This window comes from Dermacentor albipictus, chromosome 10, assembly GCF_038994185.2.
Source record: "Dermacentor albipictus isolate Rhodes 1998 colony chromosome 10, USDA_Dalb.pri_finalv2, whole genome shotgun sequence".
NCBI classification, from domain to species: Eukaryota; Metazoa; Arthropoda; class Arachnida; order Ixodida; family Ixodidae; genus Dermacentor; species Dermacentor albipictus.
In genome coordinates, this window is record NC_091830.1 from 34,142,395 (window position 1) to 34,164,956 (window position 22,562).

Below are 22,562 nucleotides of genomic sequence, written 5' to 3' on the forward strand. Positions count from 1 at the left end.
CAAGTGGGTTATTCCTTTAATCAACCGTATGGGTTTCTTTGGTTCTTTCCCCTATTTCGGATTCTGGCTTTCATGGCTTATGGCACTTGCCGTCGCACGACCGACTTGCGATGCTCATTCGTCGTTGAACGAGAACTATTTTTATGGCTCAGTGAAACACACCCGATGTCGCTCAAGAATGGCGTCTGAAGGTTCAGATGCTGTGCTCCGTCGGCGGCACTTTTCGCGTTTCCTTGCCGCCTGGGACGGTAGTTCCAGGCATTGTTTGTCGTCGAAATCCGCTACGCGTCAGTTGAGAAGACGCCGTGATAGGCGCCGTATTCCACATGCGTAATACTGGAATGTTGGGTGAGGTTGTGTCTGCGTCCGGAGTAACCACTCTTGGAATGCTACCCCACGGAAAGACGTCGCACTCGTTTGTCATCCGAAATCTGTCAGGCTCATGCGCACACCACGAACCGCATCTATGTATTCGCTTCTGCATCCTGTGGTGAACTATTTCGGCGCTCCTCGTTGAGCTGTCAGAAGAGGGCACTGCAATACCCATTTCGACTGCAGAATATTTCGACAGGGCAAGTATGCGGCATGTAGGGTGGGCAACGCAGCAACAATGAACGTCAAGCGGAAAGTCAGAGAGGCTCAAATAATCTCATGGGTGGCGGCAATCGTAAAGAAACCTGCCATGAGTAATTACTTAAGAGGAAAAAAACAAAATCAGGAAAAAAAACAAAATCAGGAAAAAAACATTTATGATAACTCAAAGGGAAGCTCATTACTTTTCGAAGCGAGAGCAGGACGCCTTACAACACACACCTATAAAGCGAGATATCAGAAGGAAGAAGGATGTGTTTGCTGCTGTAAAGCTAGGGAAACGATGCAGCATCTTTTATTAGAATGTGAAGACATCTGCCCAGCGGTCGAGTTAGGCACCACTGGCCTCCTTGAAGCCCTTCGGTTCAGCGAAAGCAGGGGAAAAGTGAACTTGTCCGCAATAGAGATTAGTAAGAGGCGATTGGAGGATTGCTGGAAGAAGAGTAGGGAAACGACAAAAAAAAGATGCACAAAAGCAATGTTCGCAATACCGGGTCAGAAAATGTCGTTGTGGGAGTTCATAGTGGTTTTGTTTCTTTTTAACTTGGCTAGGACATTTGGCAGCAAGAGCTTGGTGGCGCATTCCACCGCCCCCTACCAAAGGGGACGCTTATAACATGTACCTATTCATCCGTCGATGCGGGATACTTCCTGACCTATTTGTAAACCTATTGTGACCACTTTCATGGTTCCTATGACACTTAGCGGCTTCCACTTATGTGGGAAGCGTTTGGCTGTGAAACCAAATAGACTTAATTTTTTTGGTCAGTGGAGAGCACCAGAACTGTGAAAATCGTGCCGGTGTTAGCGTACGTAAGCAGTACCTCAGCCGTGGTTGCAACGACGTCGGGTCGCCGATGTTTTACCGAAAATGCGGTAGTCAAAGAATATATCGTAGCCTATGACAGTATATAGGCACTCGGTTTCTCTTCCAAATGCGCGCACCCGCATGTTTGGTACTCGGTAAAAAGGGTTTCTGATGATAAAATAAAGGGGTTAAAACTTTTGTGCTTGTACTTTCTTTGATCACCGCGACTATTTATCTCTTCTAACGTAGAAGTTTAGCTGCACCCATCGAAGTTTCCCCAACCGAACAACAACATGCAACGGCTGTTCACAGCTTTCACATAAATGCATGAAAGTGCAGCACTAACCTTGCTCTGCATCCAGAGCACCACTTTTAATCCGTTTTCTTGCTTTTAAAATAAATTAACAACAGCAACAAATATTTATAAATTTTGTGAGTAGGACACCTCACTGTGAAAAAATGTCATGTATATGAGAATTAAATGTTATATTTGTGCATTTTTCAAATATTTGAATTCATATATTAGGTATGATTGTTGGAGGAAAAGCTTCAGCTAAATGGAGAACTTGATTACTGATCGGCTCCAATTCCGCACTTGAAACACCGACTCTTAAATGTGTAATTGTAATGTTACTTTGTTAAACATTGTGAAATATACTTGTCGGTGAATGACACGGTCGCTAGAGATTCTCCTGTTCGCTTTGCCGCCTTCTAGTACACTGTAGCCTTGCCTGCAGGCTGCGAGGCACACGCGACCCAGTGCTCCCTTCTCCCACAATGCTCTGCGCCTAACCACTAGCGTAGGCGCTGAAGCGATCAAGCGATTCTCAGGCGACCCCGGCGGCTGTCGTTGGTGGTTCGAGTACATTTCTGGAAAGGTCCACTAAGGTCAACCTGTTCAAGCAGTCATGGTAACGTGACAGAAGAGCGCTATCAGCCACATGAATGTAGCACACTTGAGCTTCCACTGTGTCCACTGAACTTGCAAAGATTATCGCAGTTTCGCCTGGCGAAGGAAACACTGACATCGACAGCAATGCGTGTTCGATATAATCAACTTTGCGCATGCTCTCCCACCTACACGCTCACGTGATCTCCTAGCGCCCCCACCCCTCCCTAGCAACGCGACCCAAGTGACCCACGTGACCATAGTCCCTAAACGTAGTCCTTTAAGAAACGGCCAAGTTTGCTTTTAAGCTGTGTGTGGGAGCGACCCATTGTACTCTGCGTGAAACTGACGAAGCAGGCATGCCAAATGCCAAATAGAATGGCGAAGAAACCTTAGCTTAAATATCAGAGCCATTCCCCTGTGTGATGGTGGGTGACCAGCGGAGCTGCATATGTGGTGATAAGTATATTGATAATAAATATGTTGATTAAAAATAAAATACACAAAGCACAATGCATTTTGTTCTTTCATGACTTTATTACCGTTTTATTAAATTGCGTACTGGATGTTTTTTTTTATTTTTAACCTTATTTTGTTTGTTCTTTTGGTTTTATTTTTGCACCAAGGCGACTATCGCTTTAATGATTGCTGTGACATACGGCCAGTGGCTCTGTCGCAACACTGGAGAGGTTCTTGGCCAATGCGAGGTCTGTACGCGATCGATGACGCGTCGTGGTCACACTGACGCTTGTGGGACATTGAATGCCGAACCTTTCCAAAAGAAAAGCCACGAACCCCTTTCCGCCTGGCCGAGTCACGTCTATGTTGAGATCACCGACAATTACGATGGAAATGGGGTCGGTAGAGATGATCCAACCAAAGGTGCATACGCTTGCCGTTTTCGGCACGATATTCGTCCGTATTTCGCGCCCCCCTCCGTCGTCGAGCACATTCCCACTTCTGTTCACGACGGTGTTCTTCGTAGATGCGCTGTTCTTCCGCAGCCTTCACCGCAGGGTGCCTAGGCAATGCAAGGGTGGAAGGGAACTGATATAAGGTTACGTGTTTTGCCTGTAGAGCCCGGGACTTGAAACCACAATCCATGCTACACAGTGCGTATTCCTGTTTTACTTTTTTTATTAGAATATTTTTTTATCACGAGGCGTTTTGACACTTCGCGTGATTAAACGCAGCTGTGGCATACCCGGCGATACGTTTTTATCAGCGTTTTTTATCACCGGTACCAGCCAGGCGTGAGCTCTGGGGTGGCCGCCTATGCATACAAACCGCCAGAACCTAGCGTATACAAAAAGCTCCGCTGTAAAAAATTAATGTGTGCGCTGATAGGCACATATATGGGTAGATGAAGATATTTAGGAAGTGTTGGTCGTTTTACTACGTAATTTCGTAGAGAACAAAACTGATCACTCTCACATCTATAGGGCACGTCAACTTGGCCATATCTCACGAAGTGTCGGCATCATGACCCTTCCATCGTCTTCTCGGCGAAAGAAACGTTCCCCACCCGAAATGTCTCAGCCTCGGAACACGTCTCGGTCAATCAGCTCGTGTTTCATTAGAAATGTCCGTACCAACCAACGACAACGGAAAGTTACTGAAGTTGCATGAAAGCTGTATCAGCCGACCTTCTAAGAAGTATCCCTTACAGTTCAGAGCTACATAGCAGCCGTTAAGTTAAAGTGTAGTGGAGAGTCATAGTAGAGGAGCAGTGCTGAGAGGCCCTATATGATGCATTTGAATTGGTGTCGCAGGAACACGTGCATGACTGCTGGCAACGGACCACAGAGTGCCCGGAGTGCGTCCAAATAATAGCAAGAGCCGATTACGAAGAACACAAAAAACAGTGCTATAAAAAGGAGAAACAAAAGAATTCAGACGGGTCTGCAAGGTGAGTAAAAAAATTTCGCCGGTACTCGGGTAAAGAAATAAGCTGACTATAGACCAGGGTGTACGTGAGCTTGACACGTGACGCTTGACATCTCATTAGCGAATGCGGACGACCAATGGTAACGATCCCTTACGAACAAGAAGCACTGTTCATATGCGTGCAGAAGATATCTCTCTCACGCGCCTGTTTAGAGCAAGCGCACTTTAATGAATAATCATAGAGAAACATGTTGGTTAAGAGCGGACACTCTCGTAGGGCCCTGTGGCCGAGTTACTGCCTCCCGGGCTGCTTTTCATTTGGGCTGCTTCCTGGGCTGCTTGTCACACCGTTAATTTTGTCTTCTGAGATTTTAGACGCGTGGTTTAGCTCCGTTTTCGTTTCCGTTTCGATAGCAATACTCTCGATTCCAGTTTACCTTCGGCTGCAAAATCGTCAATACGTCACCTGTAGCGGAGCAGAACAGCTTTAATATTTCATTTTTAAGCATGTCGTACAAATGGATGTAATAAACTCGCGGAACGCATATATTTTACTGCAAAAGCGGCCAAGCATCTCCAAGAACCTGCAAGGCTGATTCAGCTCACACAGATTGGGTAAATAATGCCATCAGCACTCTCCTCACTACAATTCTATTACAGTTTCTGAGCCGTCTTTCTTAGTTGGACACAACGGGAACAAAAGTTTATTTTTTCTTGTTTACATAGCGATAATTCGCCTATGCGATAATTCGCTGCGACGCAACAATGTCTTTTTTTTTCTTTTCTGGGGCTGGGGCACCAAAATGAAAAAAAAGAAACTCACAGGAAAGCATGTTCGCCACAATCGAGTGCCCACTTTGGGCACTTAAGAGGAAGCGTAGCTGGAGCCAAACTCCAACGTGGCATATTCAAATACAGTGAAAGCTCGTTAATTCGAACTTCAATAATTCGAATTTATGGATAATTCGAACTGTACGATTTGGTCCGGCCAAGCTCCACAGAAGTCTATGTATAAAAAAGTCCGTTAATTCGAACGCGAGAAGGTTGCCTCACGGATAATTCGAACTACGCTCGCCTGGCACACGGCCAGAGAAACACGCCTACTGCCTACACACAAGGCTGTATCGCCTCCGAAACGGAGAGAACGGCGAGAGAAGGCAAAATCGGAAAAAAATCGAACCTGCGCGAAGTCAGCTAGAAGGCAGCGGCGGCTGCCGGCTCTCCGTTCTACGTAACCTCCGAGACTTCTTGCCCGTTGCGAATCTCGGAGGCTTTACAAATCTTGTGCAGCTGCTAATGTTGTGCGGAGATGGCACGGCAAGCGCCAAACTACAGCGAATCAAGTACGTCGCAGCTGTGCTTGCAATCAAGAACCAACGAATCAGGCCCTTCGCCACTTTCACATGTTCAGCGTCTTTGTCTCGGCAGTCTTCATCGTTTGTGTGCCTCAGTTTTCAGATTAGGAGGTATCGGCCGTCGCGATTCATTGTGATGGTGTTATGCCTCGGCTAAAGTTCGTTTCGGCGGACATCGGTGGTGGGGCACAGTCGGACCCAGAGCTTCGACTTGAAGATGGCGTGTGACCGCGGCAAACGCCATCACTTTCTGACATGCCCTACTGCTTCCAAATCGCAGTGTACTGTAGCTCTCCTTCACTTTCGTTAGTTCGAACTTTCGTTAACTCGAACTGAAGCGGCGTCCCCTTGCGGTTCGAATTAACGAGCTTTTACTGTACAAGGAAAACACAAAAACGCTTTTCTGAAATAACCATTGGACCGATTTTAGTTAAATTGGCTGCGTTCGAGAGAGCGAGTAAAATTTTAGTGATTGTTGGAAGCGGAATTTTGAGTTAGGACCTGAATTTTGTTGAGACTTTTCAAAAATTCGAAAGTTCGAAAAAAATACAGGAAATTTGCAAATTAATAGCTCTCCGTCAAGACAAGATATCACGGTTCTTTAAACGGCATCCATTAGATTATTCAAAGTGGACAAATTCCGTATGCCAATTTATATGTTACATGAATTTGTTACGCTGTGTAAAAGGGTTCTGCAAAAGGTATATTTACACATTATTTTGTTCAGATTCATGTGTGATATATCAGTTTGTTCTCTTTAGATGTGCTATGACATTGGATTCACAGAATTATGATATCATTTTTAATTGCTGAGTTACTGCGTTGTAAAGTTGATACTTTCGTTATCAGAAAATTTGAAAATTTGCGAATTTCTAGTGAAAAATTACCGACTTAAATCGAAAATTCGAAACCAGCAGACACTAGATTTGAAGGTATTTTCGATGCAACAAACCTCTAGTTTGGTGCAGTAGTTGCCGAGAAGAACAAATTCTCCTCTTTGACGTATTTAGATGGCAGCACCCGACCTAAAGATCCCTCTTAATATGGACACTGAAGAAACATCGAAGAAACCCTGAGACGCTTGGTCTACTGACAACCATATGCATACTGCTCAGTATCCTACACCGGCGAGACAAGACTTTCCGGACAGGTTGCGCACAAGCGAACGCGATGCAATCCGTCGAGTACCTACAGTGATGGCGGCGAGTCACCATTGTTTGTTTTTCTCGTCTCCTGGCCGGAGTCGAAAACTGTGCCAGGGGAAAATCCTCTCGGCCAGACAAAAACGAATGCGCACCCAAGTGCGCAGCGCAGTGGCTGAGGCAACACGAGAAAAAACGCATGCGAGAAAAACGCAAGCTGGCTCTGGTAGCCCGCTGGTAGTGAAACAAGATAAAGAGGCGCAATGTGTCCTCGGGAATAAAATCAAAGTAGGAAAATAAATAAGGACGTAGTTGCCTTTGCTGGCTTTAGGGTCTTGACATAGATGCTTTGGCGCAAGTGAAAAAAAAATGTTGATATTCGTTTCTGTGACATAGCGGCACAAATGAACCACCGCGACGCTTCGTCCTATCGGACCTCGCTGCGTGCTTTATGAAGTTGTCTGATAGTCTGTTGATTTGGCTTGTCTCGTTGTATGGTGCGATGTATGACTTTAGAAAAGTCAATGCACCTTTGTGAGTCAAATATTTAGAAGAGCAATGAAACCACAAGCTTCCGCAATTGAAAATCTAACGCACGTCATTGAAAATGTCAATGCATCTTTCCCATCAATAGTTTGAGTAATTGATACCCATAAAGTTTTGGGATTGAAATCCATATGCTCCGTAGCTTCCGTGGACCCCGCGATATGCTGCGAATAGCTCGATCACCATGAAAACAGCCTTGAAACACTTGAAACTGTGCGCTCGGATGGGGCGCCTTGCATTGTGTGACTCCCGATGCATGGACGTTGCCGTGAAATGCTGCCCAAGTTCGCAATGTCCCTGCCGAAATTTCTTCTCGAGCGCGAAAAAAATACAACCTAGACAAAAGCCAGAACGATTTCCGGCGCCCGGGGTTGTTTGGGTCGGCGGTGCCTGACAGCACGAAAAACGTTCCGGGAGCTTGCAGGAAACGAGAAAAGCACATGCTTTTCATTGAAAAACATAATTACACAGACCTTGAAGCGTAAACTAGAACATCGGTTTGAAAAACAAAATAACAATTGCAAATTTTTGTATTATTTTAGTGCCGATGTAAATCGCTCTCCCGCTCACCTGTTAGCGTTCCCAGTATACCCCATACGCACGATGCCTTTAAAAATTGAAAAATTGTAATAACAAATGATCCACGCAGTCTTACGGGTCACCACTGCGGCATTCGACACTCTGGCTTGTGAGCGTTTGATGACATTAAATAATGCGTGCGATATGATTTGGTTTTTGGTACATGTAACAGTCATCCCGGCATGCTTCAAAAGTTCGGTCTGTTGTCTATAATACACGCGTAGTACAAGCCACATAAGCGTGTTCAATGGTCCCTATAGCGTAGAGTAGACTCCTCGCCAGTTGCTGTTGTTTTCCAATATACACTTTCAATTATTTCGCGAAGATTCATAGAAGCAGAACAAAAAAAATTAGATTATTGGGGTTTTACGTGCCAAAACCACTTTCTGAGTATGGGGCACGCCGTAGTGGAGGACTCCAGAAATTTCGACCCCCTGGGGTTCTTTAACGTGCACCTAAATCTAAGTACACGGGTGTTTTCGCGTTCTGGCCCCATGGAAATGCGGCCGCCCTGGCCGGTATTCGATCCCGCGAACTCGTGTTCAGCAGCCCAACACCATAGCCACTGAACAACCACGGCGGGTGAAGCAGAACAAAGCAACAAAGGAACCCCATACGGGTTTCTCAGGAAGAGAAACTATTCGTAGCTTCGTGCTACATTAGGGTGGATGACAATTTTTCTCTTTCATGATACTTCTTCCACCTTGCCGGGTTCCACAGAACTGAAAAGAATGGTCGTATTTCTTGGTGGCTATCACCAATAAATATTATGGGGCTTTAAAATTTTGCGCATGAATTTAAAATACAGATATATTGCCGTATCGATATCTGTAATATAACTTATCATAAGTATGACATGAAATACAGTTATAACGTTAAATCATATCTAGCACAAACTGCATAAGCCTACTTTATACTGAACATATTCGTAGGTTTGTAATTAGGCAGTTTCGCGTAACACTGTGAATGTAGACCACTCACCAAATGCAGTGATTCCTTACTATATAATATCAATGATTTTGTGAAGAAGCCCCGTATTTTGTATTGGCTGCTGCAATAGAATCCTATGCATCTTTGAATTTCCGCTGACAGATATAAAGTGCGCAGTGCGAAAATTACGTGTTTTTGGATTCAATGACATTTTTCAACGTTTCTGTTGACATATTAATGTGAGTTGTGGGACACCACGCGAAGATTTCTTTTGGGATGTTGCTACTGCAACATAAGAGGGGACGTGAACGCTGTCCTCCCTTTTTCTCTGGTTTAGTGTTAAGGAAGAAGAGGATGGCAAGAGTGAAGACAAGAAACGAGACGATCACATCCAAGAACTTAAGACTAAAATACAAGTGAGTTGAAAAGCATCTTATTCACCAACATGAGGTTGTTATCCCAAGGCCACTGTTTGCTTGTCCCTTATTAAGATTTTGCATAGCATGTTCCAGAGTCAAGACATTTTTCGAGGTATTTCCCAAAAGAAGGATACAAAACTAGCGTTCCATATTCATGGACTACGTACCACTACTACCAGACTGTTCGAAGGGATGCATGGAGAAAGAAGACTTTATGCGCAAAATTTTATATATGAACATTTTTGTACACGTTGATATCAATATACCATATGCTACTCGTTGTACTTAACAAAATTTTAAAAAATCCCCCATGACGTGTAGCACAATTCTAATTCTTGAGTTGGATTAGTGTTAGAGGCAGACACAAATTTCACAATAGCGAAAACAAATAATTGGGTTTTTAAAAGCATTTTGTTAATACACTTTTGAAGTTGTCACGGTGCCCCCCACCACATGTTGCAATATAATGGTAAATTGATGAGGCTTACCAGCCCTAATTTCAGAAGTAATTGTAAAATGAAACTGAACTTCACGTTGCAGGTTCTGTAAGGTGCCAGGAACAGAATCAAGTGAAACATCGTTAGGTTAATACACCCATGCAAATGGAATATGCGATTTAGCACAAAGGAAAGATAAAAAACCAAAGAGCACGAGAAAGCTTGATTACCATGAGAACATTGTGTGTGCGTAAAATAAAAAAAACATGGAAATTAACAATCACAGAAAATCTAATACATCAAAATAACTAGCATATTACGCAGGATTCTTGTGTGCGAATTTATTGCGTGGCGTCACTAAATTAAAAATAGGCCTTGCATTCCTGCCTCATATTTACTACATAAAAGTAGGGTACGGATATCACATTTTAAATAGGTTCTCTTTCAATGTTTTTATTTGCCACACTATGCTTCGTACTTTAATCTATTGCACGAGTATGGCAATCCTGGAAGGTGATCACACATCCTTATATATTGTACGTCTTCGTTAAACCTATATTACCGGCCAAGAGTAAAATACCTGACAGAAAATAGGTGCTGCAAATGTTGAATATTCGCGTTTTTTTGCAAACCAATATGGCATTTGACATATGTGCTTATTTCAGTAAACATTTTATGCACATTTCACTAAATAATATATCTCAGTGGATGCCATCCTACTCATATTTTTGCTCAGCAAGCATACGTTCTTCGGCAAGAGTTTACCCAAGTGCGTAAACTAGCGCTTCACGCACCAGTTTTGAAAATACAAGCAAATTCCCAATAACTTCCACACATATAACACGAGGCCGTATGCACAGTCCATCACGAAAATATTTTAGCCTCAGGATTTGCACAAAAAGATTGAAAAAGAGAAAGAAAAAGAGAAAAGTAAATTTCCGCGATGCCTCCGCAGAAAGCCTAGAATTACGTTTAAGCATTCAGCAACCTGTGGACAAAAAATGAAGCAGTGACCGCACTCTGTATAAAGCGGTGATGTGAATCAAAGTGTAAAAGATATCTTTCTGAATAAAAATAGCTAAACCTAGAACTTCTGGGAGGGTTGCACATATTGATTTATGGAATTTATGAAATTCGTGTTTCGAAAACTTCTGTGGCCAACTTGGAGTAGATGACAATGTAGAATAATATTATAACTAATTGGTTCATTATTAAATAAATATAACAAATAAAGAAAGAAACGGAGTTAAGTAACGAGCGCTTTTCGCACTGGAGCCGTCTATAGCTTTGGGTACTGACAGCGGTACGACAGTAGCTTGTCTAGAAAATATTGGTGGAGGTCAACAACACGGGTCCATACGTAGGCCACATGAAAGAGGGTAGATAACGGTAGTATCTCGGGGCAACTAATTTATAGGATCAATAAACAAAACATGGATCACAGAGTTCTTGAAAGGAGTATGTATGCAATGAGGGCTATGGCCCTGACGTTATCTAGGCAGGTGCCACGGTAACAGCTCCGCCCATCTCCAGCAGCTCAATGGAAGCTGTGAATAGGCCAAAAAAACTGCATGCGTGATGACATGTGACTACGCCACGTACTGTTTCTATACTGTTCCACTAAAAAGAGCAACGCGAACCAGGCCCCTACTGGCGTATAGCTTGTCTTTTGCAGTAGTTCATCTGATTGTAAGAGGTAATGGTAAAATGCACACAGTTATAGTATAGTCTAATTGGATATGTTGATTTTGTGTTTACGTCACTTTTACGTCACTTTTTAACAGTAGCATCTCTGAAATGCTCACTATTAACACACACTGTTATAGCGCGTCTGACGTGACTGTTAATGAACCATTACTTCATAATATTGTTTTTATTTCCTGAAGGGTCAGAACATCAACTATAAATCTAGAACTGTGATGTGCCCGCTGTGGAAGCAAGAGGTAAGCAGGAAGGCGCTGGCTGAACACTTAAACGACACCTGCGAGCAGAGATTCTTGAAGTGTCGATACTGCAGCTTGGATGTAGAAGCCTGTCATCTACAAGTAAGTCACTGTAGCATGGTTATTTTCTCCTAAGCAAATCTTGTGAAGGAAAGTTTTCTCTGCTTGCTTTCCCAGTGTTTGGTGCGTGTCTGTCGCTGGGCAAGTCTCTTGCCTTATTGGCTCAGCGTTCACAATACAGAGACATAGGCAAGATCAAAAATCACATTTGTGTGACAATGTGCGGGATATCGAAAACACATGCGGATGTCAGAGATTGCTAACGCAATCTATTGTTGAATAAAAAAACTCAATTTCGTGCGCAGTAATCCCGTGCGTTACCCATTAGGCCATATGCATGCGCATTTCTTTTTCATGTTGTTTACTACGGTGGACGAAGTGACACGTGTTGGTAACATAAGCTGACACTATAACTATTGACACTCATAACTGGAAATCCTGTGATGCAAATGATAAAGTAACCAGTTATGCATGGTATTATTATGTGCACTTCCTGACACTATTTTAGGCACTCAAAGCACAACATCACAGAAACCTTTCGTACACTAATGGAGTTCTTTAAAAGTATGCTTTTACTATGTGGTTGGCAAGGAGAAACGATTCACGGAAATTCATGGCGGCGCACTCCGGTCAAACGTAACATTTGGCAAAATACATCATCATCGTCATCATCATCATCAGCCTGGTTACGCCCACTGCAGGGTAAAGGCCTCTCCCATACTTCTCCAACTACCCCGGTCATGTGCTAATTGTGGCCATGTTGTCCCTGCAAACTTCTTAATCTCATCCGCCCACCTACCTTTCTGCCGCCCTCTGCTACACTTCCCTTCCCTTGGAATCCATTCCGTAACTTTTAATGACCATCGGTTATCTTCCCTACTCATTACGTATCCTGCGCATGCCAATTTCTTTTTCTTGATTTCAACTAAGATATCATTAACTCGCGTTTGTTCCCTCACCCAACCTGCTCTTTTCTCATCCCATCATGTAGCATATCACATCAGCTACATTTTAAAGAAAAGGAGAGAAGAAAAGGATATATATATATACATACATATATATATATATATATATATATATATATATATATATATATATATATATATATATAAGCACTTGCTCTTGCTATGCGGCGCTTAATAAATTGAAAGAATCGAAGGGCAAATTCACACATTGATTTTGGACAGAACCCGTCCGAAATAACGAAATTGAAGTGTTTCTGCGAGAATGAATGTTTCTCCGTATTGTGCAAGATTAACGCATGGCCTTGAACAAGTCGTTCCTGCTGATGACAATTACCACTGTCGCTCGTCCACCGCCTTTTCTTGTTTCAGGATCACATGGACGTATGTGAGGAAATGCCAGCACCTTGTCATCATTGCAAGAAAGAGTTCAATACATTTGCCGAGGTAAGTTGAAAGTAACATCACTATATAACGTAACGTCGCTATATGTACAACTGCCCTTAAAACCAACGCAAACTCCGATCCATGAATTCGGTGACGTAGACTTATTAAATGGTGCAAATGTTGAATGGATACTGATTTATCTAGACTACAGGATGTATTCACACGACGGAAGAAATAACGAGCCAAATTTGATCCAATCATCTCGATGCAAATCACGATCCAATCATGACCCATGCCAGCTGTGCACACTTTCATGGCCGAACGTCAAATCGTCGTTGGGATAGTCAGCAAGAAACAGTCGCAAACACTGTAAGTACCTGGCAACAGCAACCTCTAGTAAAGCAGTTCGACATTCATATTGAATTGAAATGTGTGTAACAAACACGCGCTCCAAACCACTAGTTCAGTGGCTGTAAGTGAACGTGCACCACCTTCTAAAGGGTGATTGCACCGTTCCCCATGCATTGAAAAGTGACAGTACAAGGTTTGGTCGTGCACATTGTCACCTGCTTTCCTCCGTTGTTGTGTGATTACTGTCTGTAAAGCGATCGGATCTACGTCATATGTCATGTGACGGTTTCGTCTGGGTTCTCGTCCCTATAGTGTGAACCCAGCTTCAGCAGTTAGGGCAAATCTGCTGAATGCTAATTGTAGCGTAGCTTTTGTTTTTAAGAAAGTTTATGTAAGGTTGCCTTGCAATTAGGAAAGCTGTCTAAATTGAATGAGATAATTATAGGGCATAATGTTTACTGTTATTGTCCGAAATGGTGTTCTGAAAGAAATGAATATTTGACAAGTTCAAGTACAGAATTTATAAAATGAATACAAACCAAATATTAAAGACGATTCAATTTGCATTGAAAATATACAGTGTTCTCACACTCCTAATTTACAAATCGATGCGGTGAAAAAACGTCCACAACGGTGCTTCTGAAAGCCCCATTGTTGTTATTTCGCGGGAAGGTTTCCGAATCAATCAATGGTTTGCCATGTGACTACAATGTGTGGTGAGCATTACCACTAGCAGAAGCTTTTCCTGTTCAAGCTGCGGGATGAGCACTTGGCTGTTTGCCCCTTGAAACCCGTGAAGTGTCCTTACTATCGACTGGGATGCAATTTTCAGGTACTGCTCTGCATTTATATTCAGTACAGTATGATATGACTGAAACAAATAATATAAGAAAGGATCGTACTTCTGCTTGTTTCTCAGGCTACCAACAAGGAGATGGAAAAACATACTGCCTCGTGCAAACAAGTGACGTCATTCATCGACCGATTTCTGGATCTTGAAGAAAAGTTCTTGGTATGGGAAGAATGGATTTTTTGAGCTTACATAATCTTAAAAAGTTACAAACCTTGGGGCGCTCTTTTGTTCAATAGCTAACATTATTGTCCTTCAGGCTAGGAAAATTTGATTGTACACGACAGCGAGCTCGAACTACACCTGCGATAACAGATGCCGTCGTTAAGGACTATGTTATCATTCTGATCACTAAGTGCCGACTGAAGTACCTGTTAAGAGAGTGACAGTGCGAGCTAATAATGTGTACTTTAGGCTACTGTTAGTCTCTACTGCTTTGGCATGAGTACGTAAAAATACATGCGTAGATACACAACGAAAAGATACGTCATAGAGATACCAAAAACAACATAAATGGCAAGAAATTGCAGGGCATGGGGAAGAGAAATAAAGCATGTTGAATAACATATTTTCGTGTTGCTTTCCCTGCATGCTTCGTAAGGCCACTGTAGAATGTGGTGCCTTGTGGTCCGCTATTTCAAAGCGCTCGTCAAGCACCCCGTTGAAAAGCAAAAATCAGGCATTTGATAACTCCCAACGGAATTGTCACAACAACCAGTATTTCGATTTTGTTCTGCATTTCCGTATGTGCACACAAGCAAGCAAACTCTTGGACTCTTTTTATGCCAGGAGAAAAGACAGATTGCGTCCGCGATACTTCTGTGTGTTATATTGTGAGCTAGTGATTTTTCGTTGTTTTTCTTTTGTTGTGATAACATCTACGCATGCATATTTTCTTGTATTCTTTCTGCCGGGCTTCTACGGGACTCTAATAGATCATTCTTGCTGTGTCGCGCCAGCGGTCTCTCAGTTTATGTTCTTTGTGTCCTACGTGTTCATGAGCTACAATGGCTTCACCAAGCATCATCGAAACAGCTCAAAAAGAAGTTACCTTAGGTTACTGTATATATGCAATCACCTGTCACAAAAGACCTTGTTTATAAACATTGCTTCTCACAGAAAGATTGTTTTCCCGACATACGACACAATTTTGCCATTCAAGAATGGGGATGTTCAAGATGAGGGAAACCAAGCCCCTATTACCACCGACAAAAACATACGTGTGCCCCCTGAAATACATATTCGTAGAAGGGCTCGTAATTCTTTTTCACTACAAACGACATTATCTAGAAACCTATTGCGCCATTACGCGATTTAGTAGTACAATAAAACAAAGCGTAATAGTTGGTTTTGCAACGTAGCCAAATTGACGGCTGCTTGTCTGCTTTAAAGGCAATTCCGTTTCGTTCAGACAGCCCGAAAGCTGGTCATCAATTTGAAAATGCCAAATTTCTTTGCCTATCGTACATGGAGAAAAATCTAAGTAACCTGACAAATTCTGTAGCACTTTGCAACATATATTGAGAATAGAAAGACAGCAACATACAATACCTATATTAGAAAAAGCAATAAGATATTTACTGTGTATGCTTTGGCTTCAAGATATGTATACGTGCGTGGGTGTTTTCGTTTCATATAAAGGCATATATTCTGGCAATACAGATGATTATATACTTTTTTATGTTGCTTAACGTGCCAAAACAACTTTCTGATTATGAGGCATGCCGTAGTGGAGGACTCCAGAAATTTCGACCACCTTGGGTTCTTTATCGCGCATCTAAATCTAAGTAGACTGGTGTTTTCGCATTTCGCCGCCATCTAAATGCGGCCGCCGCGGCCGGGATTCGATCCCGCGACCTTGTGCTCAGCAACTGAACACCATAGCCATTGAGCAACCACGGCGGGTAATATTATATACTAAAGTTGGAAACTGGAATGAATAGTTTTGTCGCTATTGACGGGTCTTGTGTAGGCAACGGCCATATGTATTATTAAGACACCTGCTTTTGTTGTCTTCTTGTGACTTGTATATTCCAGAGAGTATCGAATTGCTTATTGCAAAGTGTTTCATGTGTTCAGTGAGAACTTTAACTTTACTTGAGTGACCTCTTTCCATTGTAAAACAAAGCAAATTATTAAGGTAGGAAAATGGAGAATTGTATGTAGGTAATGTAATACCTGGTGAAAAAGAATACAATTTTCTTAAAACATATTTGTTGCAATAATATGGGCGCTGTAATTAGAGATGCATGAATTTTATGCCTATGTATGGGGGCGCAAGGAATACTTATACTCAATTACGTTGACGCAGGATGCAAGAGCAGGGTATGATGAGCTACGGAGGAGGACTTCTGAGACAGAGAAAGCCTTTAGGGTAATATATCCTTGTCCGATATTTGCGCATTGATTGTGCCAATGCACTTATGCTGATATGACTTTGCCGCACTTGGATACTTGTTTCTGCAATGTACAAAAACCTTATGGTTGTTTGTTCAGCAGATTTTCCATATTATAGAGCTATGAAATACAATAGAATGCCCTTTGTTAAATGGCAAAGAATAAATGAAAAAAAAACATTTTTTTTGTTTGCAGGTAAAAGTTCAATATACTCAATAAAAAAAAACCGTTCGGCAATAGCAATATTTATGGTAAAAATCATCTGCAGTTGTGAAAAAGCGTTGTTTCAGTTCTGGGAGAAAAAAGTAAAGCAGCTTCGACAAAGTTCGTTTTGTGAGGTGAAGGAGTATGCAATACTAGAGTGATAGGAATAAAGCGGATTAAAGCAGAAATGCTTGCTCGAGGAAAATTCGAAGCGATGGCATTCTGCCGTCAGTGTACGCGCGCTGCCTGCGTCACGTGTTCAAGACCATTTAAGCGAGCTGCTCGAGCACCTTTGTTTATCTTACCTGTGAACAAGGCTCCCGTGTGCGAGCCGAAACGTCTTCTTTTCTTTTAAATCTTTATTTGGTCGGCGAAGTGCCCCGGGTTTTTGTTTACCTTTTAATCGCCTTAGGTATAAATCCACTAGCTCAGATAAAAACTACTTTAATGGTTAAAACACGAATGAAAGCGGTGAGTTGTAGGTAATCAGTATATATGGGGAGTGGGGTATCGAGTGAGGGGTTGATGCGTTGTACATAGGATATATGATCATTAAAGAAAAGAAAAATCAATTTCCTAATATTTGTACTATGATGTGATTACACGTATTATCATTGTAGCACAGTAGCTATCAATATTTGTTTTCCTATTAGGTGGAGAAGTGAACATTTATACATCATTACTATGGCGCAGGAACTCAGATTGGAAAATGAGGGGCTCAGAAAGATGATTTCAAAGAACGAGGAAGTAAACCAGGTAAGTTATATTAAATAATAATATCCACATTTTCATTGCTAATTTAATAATTTTGACGGTGCTGGAATCTAAGCAAAGTGAACAATTACACGCTTTCGTCATGGCTCAGAGATTATAAAGTTTAATGAAGCAATTTAAGAGGAAGCTTTTGCTCGAGTGCTCCTATCTAATTACATATAAAAGGAGAATTCGTTTTTTTCGGCAACCACTGCACTAAATTTGACGAGGTTCGTTGCATTTAAAAGAACAACTTAAAATCTAGTGACTGTTGGTTTCGAATTTTTGAGTTAGGTTGTCAATTTTTTAATAAACATTGGCGAAAATCGAAAATTTTCAAAAAACGAAACTATGAAGTTTACAACTCTGTAACTCAACCAATAAAAATGATAATACAATTCTGTGAATTGCATCTAGTAGTACATCCAAAGCGGACAAAATTGATATGTTACACATGAATATAAAAAAATTTAATTATAGGGAAATACAACTTTTGCAAAACCGTTGTAACCAACGTAACAAATTCATGTAAGATGTAAAATGACATATTGAATTTGTCCGCTTTGAATGATCTAATGGATGCCGTATACAGACCCGCGATATCAATTCTTTTTGCAGACCTATGAATTTGTAAACTTCGTGCTTCTATTTTTTTCAAACGGTCAAATATTTGAAAATCGTTTTAAGAAAATTCAAGCCCTAAATCGAAATTCCGCTTCCAACAGTCACTAGAATTTACCTTTTCTTTCAAATGCGACGAATTTCATCAAAATCGATCCAGGGGTTATTTCATAAAATCGTTTTTGCGTTTTACATGTATTTGAATAGGCCGCGTCGGAGTTGGGCCCGAGCTAAAGCTTCCTCTTAACTTCAAGGAATGTTCTGCTAGTTTGCTGAACACACACAAATAAACAAACGCGCCCGCACAACCACCCGCACACACGCGCATACGCACACGCACGCACACGCTTCTTTCTCAACAGGAGACAGTTGAGTACTACCGCACAGATATTACTGACGACGTAATATACTCTCTGTTAGGATGTAAAGGCGTGTACTGTTTACCATAATACTTTCGCACATATCCTTGCTATTATATTGATTGCTCTATAAATTCTTACTAGTGTTTCGGAAAGCATTTCTGTCATTGTGATGGAATACATGAATCAATCGCTTTCTGTAAGAGCGCACATGCGAGAGCCAATCATTTAAATATATCCTGTATGGCCTAAAAATACACCTTCAGGCACTCAGACAACACTGCAAGAACAAGCGAATATACTTGGGAACATTTCTATCACGTCTCTAGCTCGGCTAATTATACAAACATACCCGCCGTGGTTGCTCAGTGGCTATGGTGTTGGGCTGCTGAGCACGAGGTCGCGGGATCGAATCCCGGCCACGGCGGCCGCATTTCGATGGGGGCGAAATGCGAAAACACCCGTGTGCTTAGATTTAGGTGCACGTTAAAGAACCCCAGGTGGTCAAAATTTCCGGAGTCCTCCACTACGGCGTGCCTCATAATCAGAAAGTGGTTTTGGCACGTAAAACCCCAAATATTATTATTATACAAACATGTTCTGAAGAAAATGAAAGTTTGTACATAAGACGTTGATGTGCAACACGGTCGAATGCTTTGGAGAAATCAAGATAGATGACATCAGTTTGGAACAAAGAATCAAGGTTGAGGTGATCGCGCGACGGCTCTCCAGTGTTGCCGGTATTAGGCGATCGAGTTAGCGCCAAACCTGGCGTGGCAAGCTCCCCCCCGCAAGTACTTAATATAGTTCGGGAACACGTGCAGAAGTTCACCGTTCTCGCCAATTGCGAGGACCTTGTTTGATCCATATATATAACCTTGTTTTAAGCACAGGTCTGTTCCCTCGGCGTATGGAGAAGGCCAAGGTCGCGGTACTTTACAAAAGTGACGACAAAAACGAAATGAGTAATTACAGACCCAGCTTCAGGTGACGACTTTCTGTGCATTCTAATTTCTTGATGTCACACTGTTATGCTTATTCATCTAGCGGTCCCAACTGCCCATTCTTTGTGTCGCAATTCATTCTGTCACAAAGTAAACTTTCGATTGCAAACCACCTGTGGTTTGACGTAATATACTCTCTGTTAGGATGTAGAGGCATGTACTGTTTACCATAATACTTTCGCACATATCCTCGCTATTATATCGATTGCTCTATAAGTTCTTACTAGTGTTGCGGAAAGCACTTCAGTCATTGTGATGGAATACTTGAATGAATGGCTTTCTGTAAGAGCGCACATGCGAGAGACCTAAAACACATGGAGTAGCCCCTTTAGTCATGAACTGCGACGGACTGTTCATAAATGTTTGTAACTTCCACCTTATTACCAAACATGGCGGAATACATTGAAAAAAAAAAGACATTAGAGGTAAAAGTTTGGGCAGAAGCTGTCTACACGCACATAAAGCTGAACAGAAATTGGCAATAGCATTCCCCCACTCGCGGCAGATTTGATTTTAGTGGATCTTGTAGTTGTGCCATCACCACGGGCTAATTTTCATATCACTCGTAAAACTCTCTCCTAAAGCTTCGGAGCTCTGAAATACGTGATTTGGTCCAAAGTGCCCAATTAACCCCTAAAGTATTGAGTTTGCCTAAGCATTACCCATAACGTGTCCTTTAATTTACAGAATTATAGACATGGTAAAATATTTCACTCACTCAGCATGGTGGTCCAACCGACTACTATACTCGAGTAAAATTGAAAATAAAAAAAAATGAGATTCGCCTCTTTATTTGGCCTGCCACTAATATTTCTCTATTTTTCTTGAAATGTAAACTTTGTGTATGATGTAGTATATTTTCTTTAAAACTGCGAAAACAGTTGTATAACGTTGTATAGTGATTATACCCACTTAACCAGCTTCATTGTGAACCTATTTCTCCAAAATTATGGACAGAATGCGACGCGTCCAACTTCCAGTCAGACATGGTATTGCCTTTGGTTAAGTGGTCATATGTAAGAGCATTGCACAAACTGTAAAGAAATGGAGTCAGAAGTCACATACACACAAAAAGTCACGTACGACGAGCAGCGACTTATCTCCGTCGCTTTTCTTTGGCATTCCTACATCCTGAATAGAATGAAGTGTCAATTTACCTGATATTTTCCTTCATTCCTTTCTCTGTTGGTTTCACATCAATCGAGTAGAATCAACTCATGAAATAGTATGCTATAAAGACAAGTTGCATTGTTCGGGGTGTACTTTGATCGCAAAAAAATAGTGAAGATTTGTCTGGCTTGCCTTTCCTCTCTTGGGAACTACGCTCTTGCCTCGTTCCTGTCAAGAATGCTACGTCACGCTGACAACGCACATGCCATGCGTGACGTCTAACTCCTGGGCGCGCAGCGTTAGAGAAACAAAAGCGCCCGCAAGTAGATGACGGTTAGTTTTTGGGGACAAAATGAACTCCAGAGGATGCGAACTTTCCGGTCAGAGCGCTGTCTTGCGAAATGAGTCTTGAGCCCAACTTCTGTACTGCTGAGCAGTTTACGATGACTTGCACTTTTCGATGCATATTTTTTTGCAGATTGGGCAGAACAGAAAGATGCAGAACAGAACGATGCAGAACGATCCGATGACTGAAAAGAGGCTTCGGGAGCTTGAAGAGAAGCACGCCCTCCTTGAAACGCCGCTGCAGAAGCTCTTGGTGGAAATAGCAAAGAAAAAATAAGAGGCCGGTGTTGCACTTTAGACACGGTAATCACCCAGTGTGGTGACTATGAAGTTACACTCGTTTGTTTATACAACGAATGCCCATTAGGCCGATCTGTTTTATTATTTCTGTATTGCATGACCGCATAAGCATTGAAGAACATGTCCATGAGCTGTCTCTTCTCTGAATAAATTGTGCTGTGAAAAGTGCTGAATACTTCATCAGTGTGATATGTGATGTGCTTCGTTCTTGTGTCACGCACGCGTGGTGCCTGCGACAAAAAAGAAAAAAAAAGAAAAAAAAAACGGATGTTCCTCATCCGACGTGAAGGTCAAGACATTGGGCGCTGGCCAGCACTCCACGGTTTAGTTCTAGTAAATACCCCAGGAAGTCTGAGAAAACGGCACCGCAGTAGCTCAACTGGTGACAGCATCGCAAGCTTAATACGAAGACGTGGGTTCGCGCTCCACCAGAGGTCAGTTGTTTTTACCCACTTTGATTAATTTATAATTTATTTCAATTAGTAAGCACATGCCATTTCCCCTATGCTGTCCTTGGTGTCATCGTTTATTACCTTTTCTGATATCGCTAAAAATATGTCCCTCGGTTTTATTTTAGTTCTTTCCGTAACGTGGTAACGTTTAAAAGCCAGTTCCACACCAAGAAAAATTAAAGCAATCTGTAACATTTATTCATGGCCATGGGGAGTAGCCTCGTACAAGAAGATGGAAATATTGCTTGGTTGATAAATTCGTGCAGTAACTATTTATACCTGCCGTGGGGGCGTAGTCGCTTTAGCGTCCAGATGCTAAGCCCATGAGCGCGGGATCTAGTCCCAGCGACGGCGGTCGCGTTTTGATGGAGACGATATGTAAAAACGCCCATGTATCACGCGTTGGCTGCGTGCTAAAAAAACTCTGCTTGTAAGAATGAGCTCCTAGTCCACCACTACGACGTGCCCCTTAAGCGTATATCATGGTTTTGGTGCAGAATAATCCAGAACTTAATTTAAAATTTTTGTTATGTTTAAAGTGGGGCAGAAACTTGGTGAGTTACAAAGAAGCTTGAGAACAAGTTAAGGACCGCTCAAGGAGTGATGGAACGAAGATTACCAGGCATAACGTTAAAAGATAGAAGGATAGCGGTTTGGATCAGTGAGCAAACGGCTACAGACGATACCCTAAGGAACTGACATCAAGAGCAAAAAATGCATGCAAGGCGCCCGTTAGATAACCGTTGGACCATTAGGGTTACGGAATAGGTACCATGAGAAGGAGAACGCAATAGAGGACGGCAAAAGACTAGGTGGAGCAATGAAATTAGAAAATTTGGCGTAAGCAACATTTAAAAAATTTTGAAAGTTTTTTGAAACAC

General features: G+C 42.1%; 1 protein-coding gene across 6 annotated transcripts in view; it reads left to right on the top strand.

The window, feature by feature from the left end:
• Positions 1-21,409, top strand: part of LOC139051095 (TNF receptor-associated factor family protein DDB_G0285149-like) — a 67,293-nt gene extending 45,884 nt beyond the window's left edge. For 3 of the 6 annotated variants that reach the window (XM_070528193.1, XM_070528192.1, XM_070528189.1), the window contains 9 exons: positions 4,061-4,197; positions 9,065-9,143; positions 11,470-11,628; positions 12,921-12,995; positions 14,041-14,118; positions 14,206-14,298; positions 16,448-16,510; positions 17,431-17,493; positions 21,063-21,409. In XM_070528193.1, the coding sequence (XP_070384294.1) occupies positions 4,061-4,197; positions 9,065-9,143; positions 11,470-11,628; positions 12,921-12,995; positions 14,041-14,118; positions 14,206-14,298; positions 16,448-16,510; positions 17,431-17,493; positions 21,063-21,206 (891 nt within the window). In that variant the 3' untranslated portion in view covers positions 21,207-21,409. The remainder of the gene's footprint in view (positions 1-4,060; positions 4,198-9,064; positions 9,144-11,469; positions 11,629-12,920; positions 12,996-14,040; positions 14,119-14,205; positions 14,299-16,447; positions 16,511-17,430; positions 17,494-21,062) is intronic. The other 3 variants (XM_070528190.1, XM_070528191.1, XM_070528194.1) reach the window with 3 other exon arrangements.
• Positions 21,410-22,562: the final 1,153 nt, after the last annotated feature.